The sequence below is a fragment of the Peromyscus californicus genome, unplaced genomic scaffold, assembly GCF_007827085.1.
Source record: "Peromyscus californicus insignis strain IS unplaced genomic scaffold, ASM782708v3 Scaffold_7__1_contigs__length_154581171, whole genome shotgun sequence".
In the NCBI taxonomy this organism is placed as follows: Eukaryota; Metazoa; Chordata; class Mammalia; order Rodentia; family Cricetidae; genus Peromyscus; species Peromyscus californicus.
In genome coordinates this window covers 63,816,517-63,833,239 of record NW_026294595.1, presented here as the reverse complement: position 1 = coordinate 63,833,239, position 16,723 = coordinate 63,816,517, and the positions used below count along the sequence as shown (strand labels likewise).

General features: G+C 35.6%; 3 protein-coding genes across 3 annotated transcripts; all 3 read left to right on the top strand.

Annotated features, from left to right (window-relative positions):
* Positions 1-1,382: 1,382 nt before the first annotated feature.
* Positions 1,383-2,318, top strand: LOC128101840 (olfactory receptor 5W2-like). The gene has a single exon (XM_052725247.1). It carries the CDS (start codon positions 1,383-1,385, stop codon positions 2,316-2,318), a length of 936 nt encoding a protein of 311 aa, XP_052581207.1.
* A 6,497-nt stretch (positions 2,319-8,815) lies between these two features.
* LOC128101925 (olfactory receptor 5W2-like) lies at positions 8,816-9,751 on the top strand. Its single transcript, XM_052725385.1, has one exon. It carries the CDS (start codon positions 8,819-8,821, stop codon positions 9,749-9,751), a length of 933 nt encoding a protein of 310 aa, XP_052581345.1. The 5' UTR covers positions 8,816-8,818.
* Positions 9,752-14,609: 4,858 nt separating this feature from the next.
* LOC128101910 (olfactory receptor 5W2-like) lies at positions 14,610-15,545 on the top strand. Its single transcript, XM_052725375.1, has one exon. The coding sequence runs from the start codon at positions 14,616-14,618 to the stop codon at positions 15,543-15,545; it is 930 nt and encodes a 309-aa protein (XP_052581335.1). The 5' UTR covers positions 14,610-14,615.
* Positions 15,546-16,723: the final 1,178 nt, after the last annotated feature.

Sequence of the window (16,723 nt, the reverse complement as noted above, 5' to 3'; positions counted from 1 at the left end):
AAAACATTGTAAGAGTTTCAAACTTTTTGTTTAGTCACAATAGAAGAAATAGAATAAACCCTAAAATTAATATGATTGTTATGATAAAATTTCATATTATGTGGATTTCTACTTTTAGTATCAACAAATCAACTCATAATAACCATGTGCCATATTGTTAAAAGGAACATAGTCAATGCCTGTCATTGGTCAAGATGGAGTCAGTAAGAAAGATGAAAATGTAAAACTTTGGTGAAACTGTTGCATGACTCATAAGGGAAGGTATAGTGAGAAATCTAATTAATTATATTTAAATAAAAGCCTGGATGAAGAGCCTTGAGAGATTTAAGTCCCAACAGTCTCTAGTTGAAATAAAAGGATCTACCTATATTCAGGTACCAGAGAATAGGACAGGAAGACACTCATCTCAGGTAGGTTTCAGAGTGGCAGTGTTTGAAAATGAAAATAAATTAAATTTTACTGTCTTTGAAAATATTAAAAATCAAGCTGATGATGTATAAAATTGTTCAACCCTGAATTACTAGAGGAAAAAAACGAGAGAAAATGAGTTTCATTTAATGACCAGTGACAGTCTTTCCTTCGATCTTAGTGTATTTGACTTACATAGGTAGAATTGGAGAAAGTATCTGGAAAGATTTGGGGGAGGGGAAGAATATGACAAAAACATATATTAATTTAAAAAAAATTAAAAATTTTAAAAATGAAAAAAATGGAAATCAATAACAAGCTGAGGCTTTTGCTGTATTCTGTCACTCCTGGCTCCTCTTGTATGTTTTATTTAGCTTTTGTCATTTGGACTTAGGTAAGTGATGTTCAGTGCTTATGAATCTTGGCACACAAATGGTGATTAGTGACAGACATTTCAGCAAATAATACTTCATACCCAGTAAAACCTACAAGGACTCCTCATTTTATTATATTAAAGGATATCTGCTGATGGCAAATTCTGCTGAAACAATGAGTGAATAATAGCCTATAAAAATTGAAAACCTTATTTCATCATATGGCATGCTCAGTTATTATTACTGTTATTATTATCTCATCTGATATCCCTTACGGCTTGTCAGGTTAGAAATCAAGTTTTACTATATTTAAAATCACTACCTGAAAGTAAGTGAAAGAGAGCAAACAAAGTTAATACAGATCAAGAATTATGTGATTTAAATTCAAAGTGTATGAATTTATTATTCCATGTTTTCCTTAACAGTGCTGCACTGATTTAAACATTGCATTTTCTTCTGAAATGTTTTCAGATTTTTATGAAAATTTATTTAAATATTAAATAATGTTCTGATTAGTTATATTCAAAACTGTTGTATGCTTTTCCAGAAAAATGAATACTAAGCTATTATTGCATTGTGACTTTTGTAAATTTTCAGACCATGAACAAGGAGAACTGCTCCTCATTGCCAGAATTCCTCCTCTTGGGAATTACCAATAACCCTGAGGTGAAAATGCTTCTCTTCACTGTGTTTGTCATTGTTTACCTCACTAATCTGCTGACAAATCTAGGAATGATCACATTGATCAGAATGAACCCCCAGCTTCACACACCAATGTACTTCTTCCTCAGCCACCTCTCTTTCTCAGACCTCTGCTATTCCACTGCAGTTGGCCCCAAGATGCTGGTGGACCTTCTGTCCAAGAACACGTCTATTCCCTTCCTTGGCTGTGCTATGCAGTTCTTCACTTTCTGTATATTTATAGATGCTGAGTGTGTGCTGCTGGCAGTGATGGCCTTTGATCGATATAAGGCCATCAGCAACCCCTTACTGTATTCAGTAGACATGTCCAGCAGGGTATGTTTCCGATTATTGACTGGTGTTTATGCTGTGGCATTAGCAGATGCTTTGGTACATACAACATTGACATTCCATCTATGTTTCTGTGGGTCTAACGAGATTAATCATTTCTTCTGTGATATTCCTCCAGTGTTAGTGCTGTCTTGTTCAGATACACAGGTCAATGTGTTAGTCATATTCACTGTTTTTGGTTTCATTGAACTGAGCACTATTTCAGGAGTCCTTGTCTCCTATTGTTACATCATCTCATCAGTCTTGAAGATCCGTTCTGCTTCTGGGAGATTCAAAGCTTTCTCCACCTGCACCTCACACTTGACTGCAGTTGCAATTTTCCAAGGAACTATGCTTTTCATGTATTTCAGGCCAAGTTCTTCTTATTCCCTAGATCAAGATAAAGTGACTTCCCTTTTTTATACACTAGTAATCCCCATGCTGAACCCTCTAATTTATAGTTTGAGAAACAAAGATGTGAAAGAGGCACTCAAAAGAGTAAAAAGTAAAATGTGTTTAAGATAATAAAGGTATATTCATGGCACATTTCACTGTCTTTAAAACAAATATGTGGACTGCTTTTTAGAATTTCCTCTGTGTATATATTATGGCTGTTATCCTGGTGCTCTTGTGGTAATCATAACTGTGGAAACAGGTGTATTTCTGGCTCTTTTGCCTGCTCTTGGGATTCTTTTCCTCATATTGGGCTGACTTTTCCAGCCTCAATGTGAGGGCTTTCTCCTTAGGTGTGGCAGTGGATCTGGGAGAGAATGGAGGTTGGGGGGAAGCTGGGAGGAGTGGTTTAAGGGGAAATTGTGGTTGGAATGTATTGTATGAAAGAAGAATATATTTTCAATTAAAAAATTTTAAAAGGAAAAAGTATTTTCATTACATTTTAATTGTGAAAGACATATGTATTTCTATATTTTATTGTATTTTTAGTACTGTATATTAAATCTGGAGCCCTATGTTTGTCAGTTAAGTATCCTAAAACCTAATATATACATAAATATGCATACATATGTGTATTCATGTAACACTATATGCATATATGTCTCAAACATTTTTCATTTTATTTTAATCATATTAAGCTTTATTGAATGGGTAGTAGCATGTTTTAAACTTTGGGGTTTTGCATTTCCTCATAAATTCAGTACTTTTTTATGATAAAAACATAAACAGCGGGTACGACAGATATTAATTACAGGAACACTGAAATGAATCATTAGTCTGAAAACACTACTGAAATATAGAAGATTTTAAGTCAAATTTCAGAAGACTAACATACAGATGAAATATTTCTTGCTAGAACTATTACATCTCAGATGTAAGCAGGTGGATGCTGAGCAGAAGATTCTGTGAGATGATCTTCCATTAAAAATTACTTTAGTTCAAGCTAAACAACTGTCTCACCTATGCAGAGGCGAATAAAATGTCTGTCAGGTCTCATGGGTTTGAATAATTTTTGCCAGCAAGAGTAACTATTTGAACAACTATGAATCTTTTCCAATAGTTAATATGGCGGGTGGAGGGGGAACCAAACCATAACTTATCACTAATTACCATTCTGTCTTCTTCTTCCTGGCTAGTGTCATTCATGATGCTAGTGCTGCTGAGTTTTGCTGTCACAGACAAAATACTCTGTACCTGATGTGATTTTCTTTTAATTAATTATGAGAAATATAAGTAAATCACTTCTTCTTAAAGTAGTTTGCCAGTGACTTCTGCAACATCTATGGAAAGAAATGCAAACATGGCTGTTTGATCTGAAATAATTTAAAAAAAAAATTTTTATTTTTATTAAGAAATTTCCTATTCATTTTACATACCAACCACAGATCTTCGATTCTTCCCTCCCCCCAGCTATCCTCCCTAACCATTCCCCATTCCCACCTCCTCCAATGCGAGGCCTCCCATGGGGAGTCAGCCGAGCTTGATACATTCAGCTGAGGCAGATCCAAGTCTCTCCTCCTTACCCCAAGGCTGTGCAAGGTTTCCCACCATAGGCACCTGGCTCCAAAAAGCCCACTCATGCACCAGGGATGGATTCCAATCCCACAGCGAGAGGGGATGAGAACATAAGGGAATGGGAGGCTTGAACTGGAGCAGGGACAGAATGGGAGAGCAAGGAAAGAGATACCATAATAAATGGAGACATCATGGGAATAAGGAGAAACAGGCTGCTAGGGACGTTCCCAGGAATCCACAAGGATGACCCTACCTTAGACTACTGGAAGTAGTCAAGAACTGGCCTACTCTGGTAATTAGATTGGTGAATACCCTAACTGTCATCAGTAACTGATGGAAGTAGATGCAGAAATTCATGGCCAGAAGTCAGGCTGAGCTCCAGGAGTCCAATGGATGAGAGAAAGGAAGGATTCTATGAACAAGAGATATCGAGACCATGACTGGAAAAAGTAAAAAGACAACTGGCCAAACTAGTGGAAACACATGAACTGTGGACCAATAGCTGAGGAGACGTCATGGTAGTGGACTATGTCCTCTGGATAAGTGAGATAGTTGTTTAGCTTGACTTTTAGGAGGCCCACAGACAGTGGGATTGGGACTTATCCTTAGTGCATGAGTCTGCTTTTTGGATCCTAGTGCCTGTGCTTAGCCTTGGTGCAGGGAGGAGGGGCTTGGACCTGCCTCAACTGAATGTATCAGTCTCTGCTGACTCCCCATGGCAGACCTTACCTTGTAGGAAGTTGTTGTGAGTTGTTCTGTATGTTAAATGTGTTGCTCTGATTGGTTAATAAATAAAACACTGATTGGCCAGTAGCCAGGCAAGAAGTAGAGGCAGGAAAAGGAGAGAGGAGAATTCTGGGAAGTGGAAGACTGAGGCAGAGAGATGCTGCCAGCCACTGTGATGAGAAGCAACATGTTAAGATACTGGTAAGCCACAAGCCATGTGGCAACTTATAAATTAATAGAAATGGGTTAATTTAAGATATAAGAATAGCTAACAAGAACCCTGCCATGGCCATACAGTTTGTAAGCAATATAAGTCTCTGTGTGTTTACTTGGTTGGGTCTGAGCAGTTGCGGGACTGGCAGGTGAGAGAGAATTGTCCTGACTGGGTCAGCCAAGAAAACTCTAATACAGGAAGTGGGAATGGTGGGTTGGTTGGGGGGTAAGGCTGGATGGTAGGAGGAGGGAAGACAGGGGAGTCTGTGGTTGCTGTTTAAAATGAATAGAAAATCTCTTAATTATAAAAAAGAAGCTTATAAAACTACTCTTTTCCTCAAAAAGCAGTTGTGGTATTATTATTATTCTCGAATATAATTTGAGAAAACTCTGAAATCACCTGGAATATTTATGCAGACATCCTGAATTATCATTATCTGTAGTATTTTATTTTGTGAACTGGTTGTTAATATTTATTGGATTTTAGTAAAATATGAAATAAACATATTAATACAAAAAGTCTGTCTCTCCATAAATGATTAACACATTATAATATATCACTTTTATAAAATAAAATAATTATTTGTGCTTCATTCTGGCCATAATTGCTTATGCTTAGTGTCTGGGGAAATATTTCTTTGTGAAGACTGAAAACTCACACATAATTCACTTTTTTATATTTCTAAGAATATGTGGACCACTAGGGGTTTTATTTAAGTAAAAAAAATCACTAAACTATTTTATCATATTAGTGGAAATAACATCATCTTCCTCATGATTAATATTGGATGCCTCATTTTCTTCATTACTCTGCATTCAGAAATTTCTAGGGAGCAAGTCCATTAGAGTATGTTAAAACGTATGCCAACAGGAAACTTGAAACTTTTTGTTACTTTTTACATCATAGTTTCCTTCTATATAGCATGGTTATTAAGGAAGTATATATAATATTTAAAGAGCAATATGGATATATTATACATATTCATGTAAATATAGTTAAATATAAATCCATTATACTTGGTAACATAACCATACTGGTCTACAATTAAATTCATAGTTTGTGTTCTCAAAAGATCACTACCAAATGAAAGAAATTTCAAAACACACAATTTTAGAGTGTGTTTTAGTGTATTGCTTTTTAATTAAAGCATTTACCTATTGCACATTTTAAAATACAAATTCTTCATAGTGCACTTGAACAATATGCATCAAAATTTATTTTCAAGTTTATGTCTGCTCTTTTGGACACTAACTAAATGACCTGGAAGTGTTTAGCAGTGCCCTTTTAGTGATTCCTCATGATTTTAGTAATCCTCAAAGACATCACTGTGGTAAGGTTCCTGGGAATGGGGGTTGGGTGGTGGACTAACATGGTCATATAGCAGAGATCACAAGAAATACTGCAGGTGCTGTAAAGGCTGCTTGGACATTAAATAATTGAAATAAGAATGCTTGCTGTGGATATGAGGGTACATCTAGACAACAATGAAAAATACCTGACACTGCCTGTGAACCTAAGAACCTTTAAATTGGATAGACCATGGCCTTAGGGGGAAACCAAATGCTATTGTTCTGCTAAAGGACCATAGCAATAAAATGACTTTTTTAAATAAATATTTTTTATTTTATAATTAATTCAATTTTATATATCAGCCAAGGATTCCCCTGTCCTCCCTCCTCCTACCCCCAGCCTCCCCCTCCAATCTACCCCCCATTCCCACCTCTTCCAAGGCAAGGTCTCCCCTGGGGAGTCAGCCCAGCCTAGTAGATTCAGTTGAGGCAGGTCCAGTCCCCCCTCCCTGCACCAAGGCTGAATAAAATGACTCTTAATGACATTTGTTATATCTGTATATCAGTGCCTCCCTCAGCCATCATCAGAAAAGTTTCTTCTTAGAGTAGATGGGAACTAAAACAGATACACACAATAGGACAATGTTTAGAGACTGGGAGATTTTGGAAAACTCAGTTCTAAATGGGATGTCTTTATAAAATTTCTCCCCTCAGAAGATCAGAAGCCTCTGCAGAAGAGGAGGCAGAAAGATTGCAGAACCATAGGGGAGGGATGACTCTAAGGAAACAGTTTTCTAGACACACAATGACTGATACACATCTGAACCCACAGAAACTGTGGCGTCAGCAAAGGGCCTTCACAGGTTCAAACCAGATGGTGTCCAAACACTGACAGGAGGAAATAGTCATGGGCTTCGACCCCTCACCAAGAAGCTGTCTGTCATTGACACCTGCTTGCAAAGGAAAAAATAGGTTTCTCCAATGGATTCTCAATGGTTATATTAAATACACTTAAGGGCTGGCCCCATTATTAGCAGTACAGGCCAAGTATGGTGACTCACGCCTTTAATCTCAGAAAGCGAGCCTTTAATCCCAGGGAGTGGTGGTAGAAAGCAGAAAGGTATATAAGGCGTGAGGACCAGAAACTGGAAGCATTTGGCTGGTTAAACTTTTAGGTTTTGAGCAGCACAGTTAAGCTGAGAGCCAATCGGATATGAGGACACAGAGGCTTCCAGTCTGAGGAAACAAGACCAGCTGAGAAGTTGGCCAGGTGAGGTTAGCTGTGGCTTGTTCTGTTTCTCTGATCATCCAGTGTTCACCCCAATAACTGACCTCAGGTTTTATTTTATTAATAAGACCTCTAAGATTCATGCTACAGAAAAATGTTTACAATGAAAATCAAATAAAGTAAAGCAGTCTATAAGATTATTTTTGGGCCGGGCGGTGGTGGCGCACGCCTTTAATCCCAGCACTCGGGAGGCAGAGCCAGGCGGATCTCTGTGAGTTCGAGGCCAGCCTGGGCTACCAAGTGAGTTCCAGGAAAGGCGCAAAGCTACACAGAGAAACCCGGTCTCGAAAAACCAAAAAAAAAAAAAAAAAAAAAAAAAAAAAAAAAAAAAAAAAAAGATTATTTTTGAAAATTGAAGTTGAAAGAGGTAGTCTACGAAAAGAATAAGTTATGATAAACAGTAAAGGATATGGAAATTATCCATAAAAAGTCAATTTTTGTTTTATTAAGTGTCAAGTTTCACTAAAAATTCTGATCAACATGAATTATCAAATTGAGTGAAGGGTAGAGGATTGAAACAACAGCCAGGGACAGTTGTCTCAGGATGTCCAGAAAAAAACAAAACAAACTTCTGATCCTGGAAGCTAATTAGTCATGTTAGGATTACATGAAGATGGGAAGGAAGAGCCTCAAGGGAATTTAGTCCCAGCAGTCATAATTGAAAATAAATGTGATCAACCTGTTCTTTCTACCAGAGAGATGCCAGCAAGATGTCCTTATTTCAGGTACACTTATGAGTTGCTATGGGTAAAATAGAATAAAAATAAAATTTTGCTCTCTTTTTGGACATATGAGAAAGTCAGTGAGGAATGAAAAGCAAATGAATTATTCTGATTCTGTAGTGGCATAAAGTCTGTCTCCAATGATCAGGAACATGCTCTTGTGAATATTTAGTATATTCTCCTACTTTTATTTGACTCGTATAGGATTCGAAAAGTTAGAAAAAGTTGGTGTTCCAGTGAAAGGGAGTGGCAGATCATATTTAAATATTCAGCCAATAATTAGAAACATAAAACAATTCCATATTAATTTTCTTTTATTATTATCTGAAAAGTTGATTTTGTTTCATAGTTAACTTGTAACAAATAGTGTTATGAATTTAGCAAGTCTAATAAAAATAACGTTTTTGATTAAGTGATGAGATTTTTCTGTATGACTTTCTGGGCAATTTAATATTTTCTTTTTATTATATTGAACCTGGATAAGATTTTATTAATTTCAAATACATTGCCTAAAATGGGTGTTAGACATCTAGTCAAGACAGAAAGAAAATGAAGTATACATATATATTTAAATGAATGGTGATATTCTCCATCATTAGAGGGATTTTTGGCACTGAGAAAGCTATATTAAAAGTACTATGTACTGAGGCTATTTCTTTAGTGTACTTTATGTACAAAAAATAGCAACATAGCATGCCACCTAAAAATGATATTACATTTTCCTGCATTTGCTATACAATAGCATGTTGAGAAATGAAAAGCCCAATTTAAGATAACACTGATATTTTTTTAATCATTTAGACCAAGAAAAAAGAAGAATGGATAAAGAAAACTGTTCTTCATTACCTGATTTTTTTCTCCTGGGAATTTCCAGTAACCCTGACTTAAAAGGGGGTTTATTTGTTGTGTTTCTAGTTGTTTATCTTAGTATTCTGCTGGCAAATATTGGAATGATCATCTTGATCAGAATGGATCCCCAGCTTCACACACCAATGTACTTCTTCCTCAGTCACCTTGCCTTCTCTGACTTATCTTATTCTACTGCAGTGGGACCGAAGATGCTGGTGGACCTTCTTGCAGAGAATAATCCAATTTCCTTTTTTGGCTGCTTTCTACAATTCTTATTAGTATGTACCTTTATAGATATTGAATGCATGCTTCTGGCAGTGATGGCCTTTGATAGGTATAAGGCCATCAGCAACCCCCTGATGTATGCTGTGGACATGTCCAGTAGAGTTTGTTATCAGTTCTTAACTGGAATATATCTGTTGGGTACTATAGATGGTCTTATACATACCTCATTGGCCTTCAGCTTATGTTTCTGTGGCTCTACCAATATTAATCAGTTCTTTTGTGATTTTCCTGCTGTTTTACTCCTTTCCTGTTCAGATACACAGGTCAATGAACTGGTATTATTTACCCTTTTTGGTTTCATAGAACTGAGTACCATTTCAGGAGTCCTCATTTCCTACTGTTACGTTATCTCCTCAGTCTTAAAGATCAGCTCTGCTGGGGGGCGCTTCAAAGCTTTTTCTACCTGTGCCTCCCATCTGACTGCAGTTGGGATTTTCCAGGGGACTATGCTCTTCATGTATTTCAGACCTAGCTCTGCCTACTCTCTAGACCAAGACAAAATGACGTCAGTCTTTTACCTTCTCATTATTCCCATGATCAACCCTCTGATCTACAGCCTAAGGAACAAGGATGTGAAAGAAGCCCTGGTCAGGCTCAGAAATAAAAGGTGGTTTTAAGGAAATTTATTGAATACACATGTATCATGTCTGTTGGTTTTATACTGCACAAAAAATCAATAATTTCACAGTTTTTAATTTACTAAGCATTTGTATAAAGGTCTAATAATAAGAAACAATTTGAGACCACCATGTTTCCTACTCATTTATTGTCTTTAGTAATGTGTAATACTCTCTTTTAAAAAATATATCAGGGTGGAAATTTTAAAAACCCTGATGAATTAATAGGTTCATCTAGTAGTGAAGTACTTCTGAGTTTCTACCAGACTATTAATGTAACCATTAAACTTTAATGGGGTATTTTTGACCTGAACTCACATTAACATCCAGTTGTGTTGAGGATCTATCTACCAAACTATGGTATTAATATGAAAAACTTTGGAAAGTGATAAAAATCATGAAGATAACTCTTCAAAAAAGACTTTTTTGTGCCCATGGAAAAGCAGAGGAGACCCTTGGCCTTTTATGCCAAATGAAGACAGTAAGAAGTGGATAGTCTATAAACAAAATTGTGGGCTTTCTCCAGACACCATCTGCAGATCCCTGACTTTAGATTACCACCTTCCAGAATTGTGATCTACATCTGGAAATGGACCTCAACTGTGGTGTTTTCTAATTAAGAACAATAGAAAGATGTAGAAAAACATGGCACTCTTAGCAGAAATCATTCAGTAGAATTCATTAAAATAATAACAAATGGTGTGGTAAGGGATTGTCACTAATTCAGAAAATGTTATGCTTATGAAAATAACCCATATTCCACAAGTACATTCTCCTTTATAATACCATGTAACTATATTTGGATACATACATGTCAGCCATTTATCTGTTGAAGTGATTGTATTAGTCAAACTTCCCTAGAGGCAGAGGAAAACAACTGATATAATACATGTATGTATGTATGTATGTATGTATGTATGTATGCATGTATGTATATATGTGTACTGAAAAGGGACTTCTTAGAGTGACATACAAGTTGTGGTCCAGCTAGTCCAACAATGGGTGTCTCTAACAGAAATGCCAGGAATCCAGTATATATTTAATCTATATGGCTGAATGTTTCAGCTGCTTTTCATTCTACATTTGAATCTGAAGAAGCAGGTTCAGATGCCAGTTAAGGAATGCCTCAGGAGCAGCATGGATGAACTTGTCAGTAAAAGTAAAGGGCAAGCAGGCAAATACCTTCCTTTGTCACTGTCATTTTATGTGGGCTGTCATCAGAAGGTATGCCTCAAATTTAAGGTTGCCTTTGTATACCTCACATGATATAACTGAAACAATCCCCCACAGGCATTCCTTCCTGCTTGAGCTGGAGTTGATTCCAAATGCAGTCAATTTAGCAATCAAGATTAGACATTACAATGATCATGGAATAAGTGAAAAGAGACTTAAACTTTAAAACAAAGCACAGCTGATTTATGAACTCATCTTTCTGAATTTGTTATGTTGAGAAATATAGTGTTTGATGCTATACTTTAGGGAATTAACATCTGATATAGAAATAACGACAGAGTCCTAACCCCCTTCCTCATGGTTTTTAAGAAGTATGGAACAGAATGTCACAGGCATTGTTGTATCTTAAATCATTCTTTTTGGCTCTCATTATTTCCTTCCACACTTAATCTCTAAAATATCATCTTTCATATTTGACAAGATAGTTGAAATGGCAAAACATTAAATACATTTAGGAGTTAATCTTATAATTCTGGGTTTATATACATTACGTTTGTTCATTATTGTTGCTGAAGATGCTAAATATAGGAATGAAATATTATGATTTGCTTGGATATATGTGCATCACAGTCTACTCCAAACTAATTTTACGAAGAATAGAAAATTAATATTAAGTGCTTTTAGTGCACCATAGTCTATCTCTATAAATGGGTATCCCATTATTGTATTGGATTCAGAAATGTGTGAAATGGATGAATAATTTCCTTTATGTCCAAAGTATTGGCTTACAACTCTAATGTTTGTGATTAAATGGGAATAGCAATTAGCAGAAATAGGAAGCATCCATTTTATTTCTGGAGATTTAAAGAGATAGTTTGTTTTTTTCCATGTGATATCACTTCTCTGTCTTTGACATCTTGCTCAAATACAAAGGTGGGTTAATTAATATTTTTTAACTTTTTTTCCTCAACTGAAGTGATTACTCTTTGAGACTGTTACATCATGCTTACTGGTAAAGATCTTCTGGTGAGGAGAGAAAATCATCTTCTTATTATCCTTAATAAAATATGATGTTGGCAATTGGTTATCAATTTGACTGGATTCTGAGACAACTAAAACCTGTGAAAATACTTATGAGTGTGTTTGGGCAGCATTTCCAGAGAGCACTGGCATATGGGAGACTGCTTAGCAGAAGTTACAACACATTCTGAATACAAGTAGTGTTATCCAGTGCTCTGGGTGTCCACATGAAAGGAAATTGAAGAAGACAGTGATATAGGCCTAGGTGTATTGTACTTTTGTTCTTGTGTGAGCATATCTATGGAGGCAGTCATCATGTATGGATATGAAACTCAATACTTCTTAGCTCTACACAGTGAATAATTTCCAGACACACTCTAGGGTTTTCTCATACCATCTGTCCTGGAAAAGGACTGCCAACCAAGGTGACTAGTTTCTTGGACAGAGAACATGTAAGAGTAAAAATCAGACAAACAATTTTAAAAAGGTAACTTATTGTAGAAAATCATAACCAATCAAAATGAAGAATTGTGTAGCCCTGTATCAATTGAAGCAACCACAACACAACTCCTTGACCTAAGGCTGATGAACCATTGTGAAAGAGATGTGGAAAGATTGTAAAAGCCAGAAGAGAAAAGGACTTTTCTGTGAGATTGTGTCACCTAGAAATGTCAGGAACAATATTCATAAAGTGTCACTAACATGAGTGCATAAACTTGACCTGAACAAGTGATATACCAGTAGACATGATAATGTTGATAAAGGAAATCACAAGAGGCCTCAGGACTAAACAAAAAATATAGATAACTAAGGAATGCTGAGAGTGAAAAAATACTTTTCCTCAGGAAAGAGCACACCAATTGACTACCAAGTACCAAATGATCAGCCCTGAAAACAGAGGCATACAAGTAACTGTTTGTAGACTGTGCAGGTGGAATTTATGAATTCAAGCATGTGTGTGTGTGTGTGTGTGTGTGTGTGTGTGTGTGTGTGTGTGTGTGTATGTGCAACAGCAATTAAAGAAAAACAGTCCATTTATTTGAAAGAGAATGAAGGAGATACATGGAAATAATACTTGAAGGGAGGAAAGGAAGGAGTGGGAATGTAACTATTTTAATAGTTAGTATTAGCACACCTTTAAATAAGATGTAGATGAAATTGTCTTGGGCATGGAAGAATTAGAGCAAATAAGAAAAGCTGTAGACATCCTTAAATAAAGTTCAATTTTAGTTTCATTGAATGACTGGTTTCACTAAAAACCCTGGACAATGTCTGTCACTCCTCAAAATCAAGTCAAGGACAACCAGTGAAAATGATAACTATGGGTGCAGTGGTTGGGAATTCCCAAGGAAAACACTGAGTAAGGAATCTAATTAATCACATTAGAATATCTAAAAAAAAAAAGTCAGTCAGAGCCTCAGGAGAATTAAATCTCAACAGCCTTAGATGAAAATAAATGTGATCAACTTATCTTCAATTACCACAGGAAGGATAGAAAGATTCTCTCATCACAGGTAGGTTTCTAAATGGTTATTTTTAAAACTATAAGAAAAAATATTATAGTGGTTCCTGGACATAAACCAAAGTTCAAGAATAAATAAGTAGCTTTATTCCTGCTTGTGTAGTTAGGTAAATTCTACCATGTGTCTACAGGTAACATCTCCTAATTATATGTTTATGAATTTGTTTCTTCATTTGTCAAAGTGTCTCTTTAAACTCTTATTCTATGATTCACTCTCTTTCTATCTGTCCTCTCTCTCTCTCTCTCTCTCTCTCTCTCTCTCTCTCTCTCTCTCTCCCCTCTCTGCCCTCTTTTTTATGTACAAATAATAGGACAAAAAGAAAACCACAATGTTCACATAGACCTGGTCATATAAGCACTGAAAACAAAAGCATTTTATTTGTGCAATTTTGCTAACTAACTCACATTTGCATTTAAATCTTAAAGTCAAGGTAAGAGATAAATTAAGGAAAAATATTTGCTGTAAACAGTTGTTGCCACTTCCTGCCAGTTCTAATTTACTTGTTCTAGGTTTTGTCATTTGAACACAGTTAAATAAATAACAGAAGTTTAAAAGGCAGCAATTAGTGACAAGTGATAGCTTTTAATAAATTTTATTTCATTTTTATGTAAACACTTCAAAATCCAAAATAGTACCATGACTATCTTCATCTATTGATTCATATACATTTTATAATGAGCAAAGTAAAAAAATATTGATATTAATTATGACTCTATAATAAGACTATATAAAATATGGCTTATGTTATAATTTGTCTATAATTTTTCATTCCTTTCACATTATGTGAAATCACAGACCAGCATTTTTTATTTACATGTTCTACTAAATATGGAGTGATGAAGATAAAGACAAGTCAGATAGATCATGACTTAAAACTTTAGATAAATGATAGATAGATACATACATACATACATACATAGATACATAGATAAATATAGATAAAGACATAAAATTCAATGTAATCATTCTCCTCTACTACTTTTCTATGATTGTACCTTATTACAACTATATTTTATGTTAGCTGTTTTCTTAAGTACCTTCCTAAGAATGTAAATATTTTCTGCATTATATATTCAAAAGAAAATCAGACCCTAAAAGGCCATGATCTTAACAAGTTTTGTAACTATTTAGATCATGAACAAAGAAGAATGGACAAGAGAAACTGCTCATCTGTACCTGAATTTCTTCTGTTGGGAATTACCAGCAAGCCTGAAATGAAAGTAACTTTGTTCATAGTGTTTCTGCTTGTGTACCTCACTATTCTTCTGACAAATGTAGGGATGATCACATTGATCAGAATGGATCCCCAGCTTCACACACCAATGTACTTCTTCCTCAGCCACCTCTCTTTCTCAGACCTCTGCTATTCCACTGCAGTTGGCCCCAAGATGCTGGTAGACCTTCTTGGAGAAAATTCAATCTCCTTTGTTGGCTGTTTTCTCCAACTCTTGATTGTCTCTATTTTTATAGATGTTGAGTGCATGCTGCTGGCAGTGATGGCCTTTGATAGGTACAAAGCCATTAGCAAGCCCCTGATGTATGCTGTGGACATGTCCAGTAGAGTTTGTTATCAGTTCTTAACTGGAATATATCTGTTAGGAACTATAGATGGCTTCATACATACCTCATTGGCCTTCAGCTTATGTTTCTGTGGCTCTACTCAGATTAATCATTTCTTTTGTGATTTACCTCCAGTCTTACTTCTTTCCTGCTCTGACACACAGCTCAATGAACTGGTGTTATTCACCCTTTTTGGTTTCATTGAACTGAGCACTATCTCAGGAGTCCTCATTTCCTACTGTTATATCATCTCATCTGTCTTAAAGATCAGTTCTACTGGGGGATGGTTCAAAGCTTTCTCTACCTGTGCCTCTCATCTGACTGCAGTTGGGATTTTCCAGGGGACCATGCTCTTCATGTATTTCAGACCTAGTTCTGCCTACTCTCTAGACCAAGACAAAATGACATCAGTCTTTTACCTCCTGATTATCCCCATGATAAACCCTCTGATCTACAGCCTAAGGAACAAGGATGTGAAAGAAGCCCTGGTCAGGCTCAGAAATAAAAGATGGCTTTAAAAAAATGCCTTACATCTACACAAACATATTTATGATAGTTGTAGTTTTTTTATTTTACCATTCATATGAATCATTAACATCAGTTTGTTAAAAGTTCTGAAGTGTTGTAGCATATTCTAATAATAAAATAATTGTTTCAGACTCTAAATATATCTTACTGTACTAGTGCATCTTGCTAATATTTACTTTTCATAATATGGAACTTTCATTACCAATTCAACTCTGATTCTTTTTCCATTTTGTTATTCAGCTTTAAATGTACTATAATGTGATTTATTGCATTGTTCCATACTTATGTACTCTGAATTTCTTCTAAAACAGTGTACTTTTTTCAAGAATGATAAGTATATGCCAGTAGAATTAAACTGGGTACTCTAAACTTTGTGTTTAGGATCAATTGAATCCAAAATTGAAAAAGACAAAGAGAGAGAGAGAGAGAGAGAGAGAGAGAGAGAGAGAGAGAGAGAGAGAGAGAGAGAGAGAGAGATGGGGCCTACTCTTTAGAAAAAAGAAATACCATAACCACGTGGGCAGCTCATTGACTTTGTGTTGAGTTGCTACTTCTTTTATCTAAACATTTGCATGTGTGGTAGAGGAGGAAATGTATCATAGAGTTTATGATTAAAGAAATAACTTAGATGTGAACAGGTCCGTGCTAGTTAAAATAAAAAGAACTCTGACAGATTTTGTTTAAAATGAAAAAAGCTATATAAGGGATTCCACTATAAATTCCTTATGGGCTGGAGTAACAAACCATCAGGCACTCCATTTTCCTTCCTTCCTCTTTATTATAGCCCCAGTGAAATGTTCTCTTATATAAAAGATTCACATCCTAAATCAAATGTCTACTGTTAGTCAGTTTCTTAAATCAGCATCTGCAATAAAGATTGTAAAGATGTCTTTACTCTCAGAGAATTCTATCTCCATTAACTGGATGTGAGACACAAACAGGAAAAATAAAGTCATAAAATAAAATGTCAGCACACCGACTTTTAACACTTATGTTAATAAAGTAAATATACATCTATTAATATGTATATATAGTATCAGTTTTTAGTAGTATGTAAAGTGACTGGGAATAAATGAAACAATCTACAAATAAATATTAAATTTCTGAGAAGGAAACAACATCCCTGTTCCTCCTCTCTATTTTCCTTTCTTGTCTTTCTGTGTCAGGT

What these genes read in the sequence shown, in the direction of transcription:
- LOC128101840 (XM_052725247.1), top strand. Translation starts at nt 1,383, where the DNA reads ATGAACAAGGAGAACTGCTCCTCATTGCCAGAATTCCTCCTCTTGGGA.
- LOC128101910 (XM_052725375.1), top strand. Translation starts at nt 14,616, where the DNA reads ATGGACAAGAGAAACTGCTCATCTGTACCTGAATTTCTTCTGTTGGGA.
- LOC128101925 (XM_052725385.1), top strand. Translation starts at nt 8,819, where the DNA reads ATGGATAAAGAAAACTGTTCTTCATTACCTGATTTTTTTCTCCTGGGA.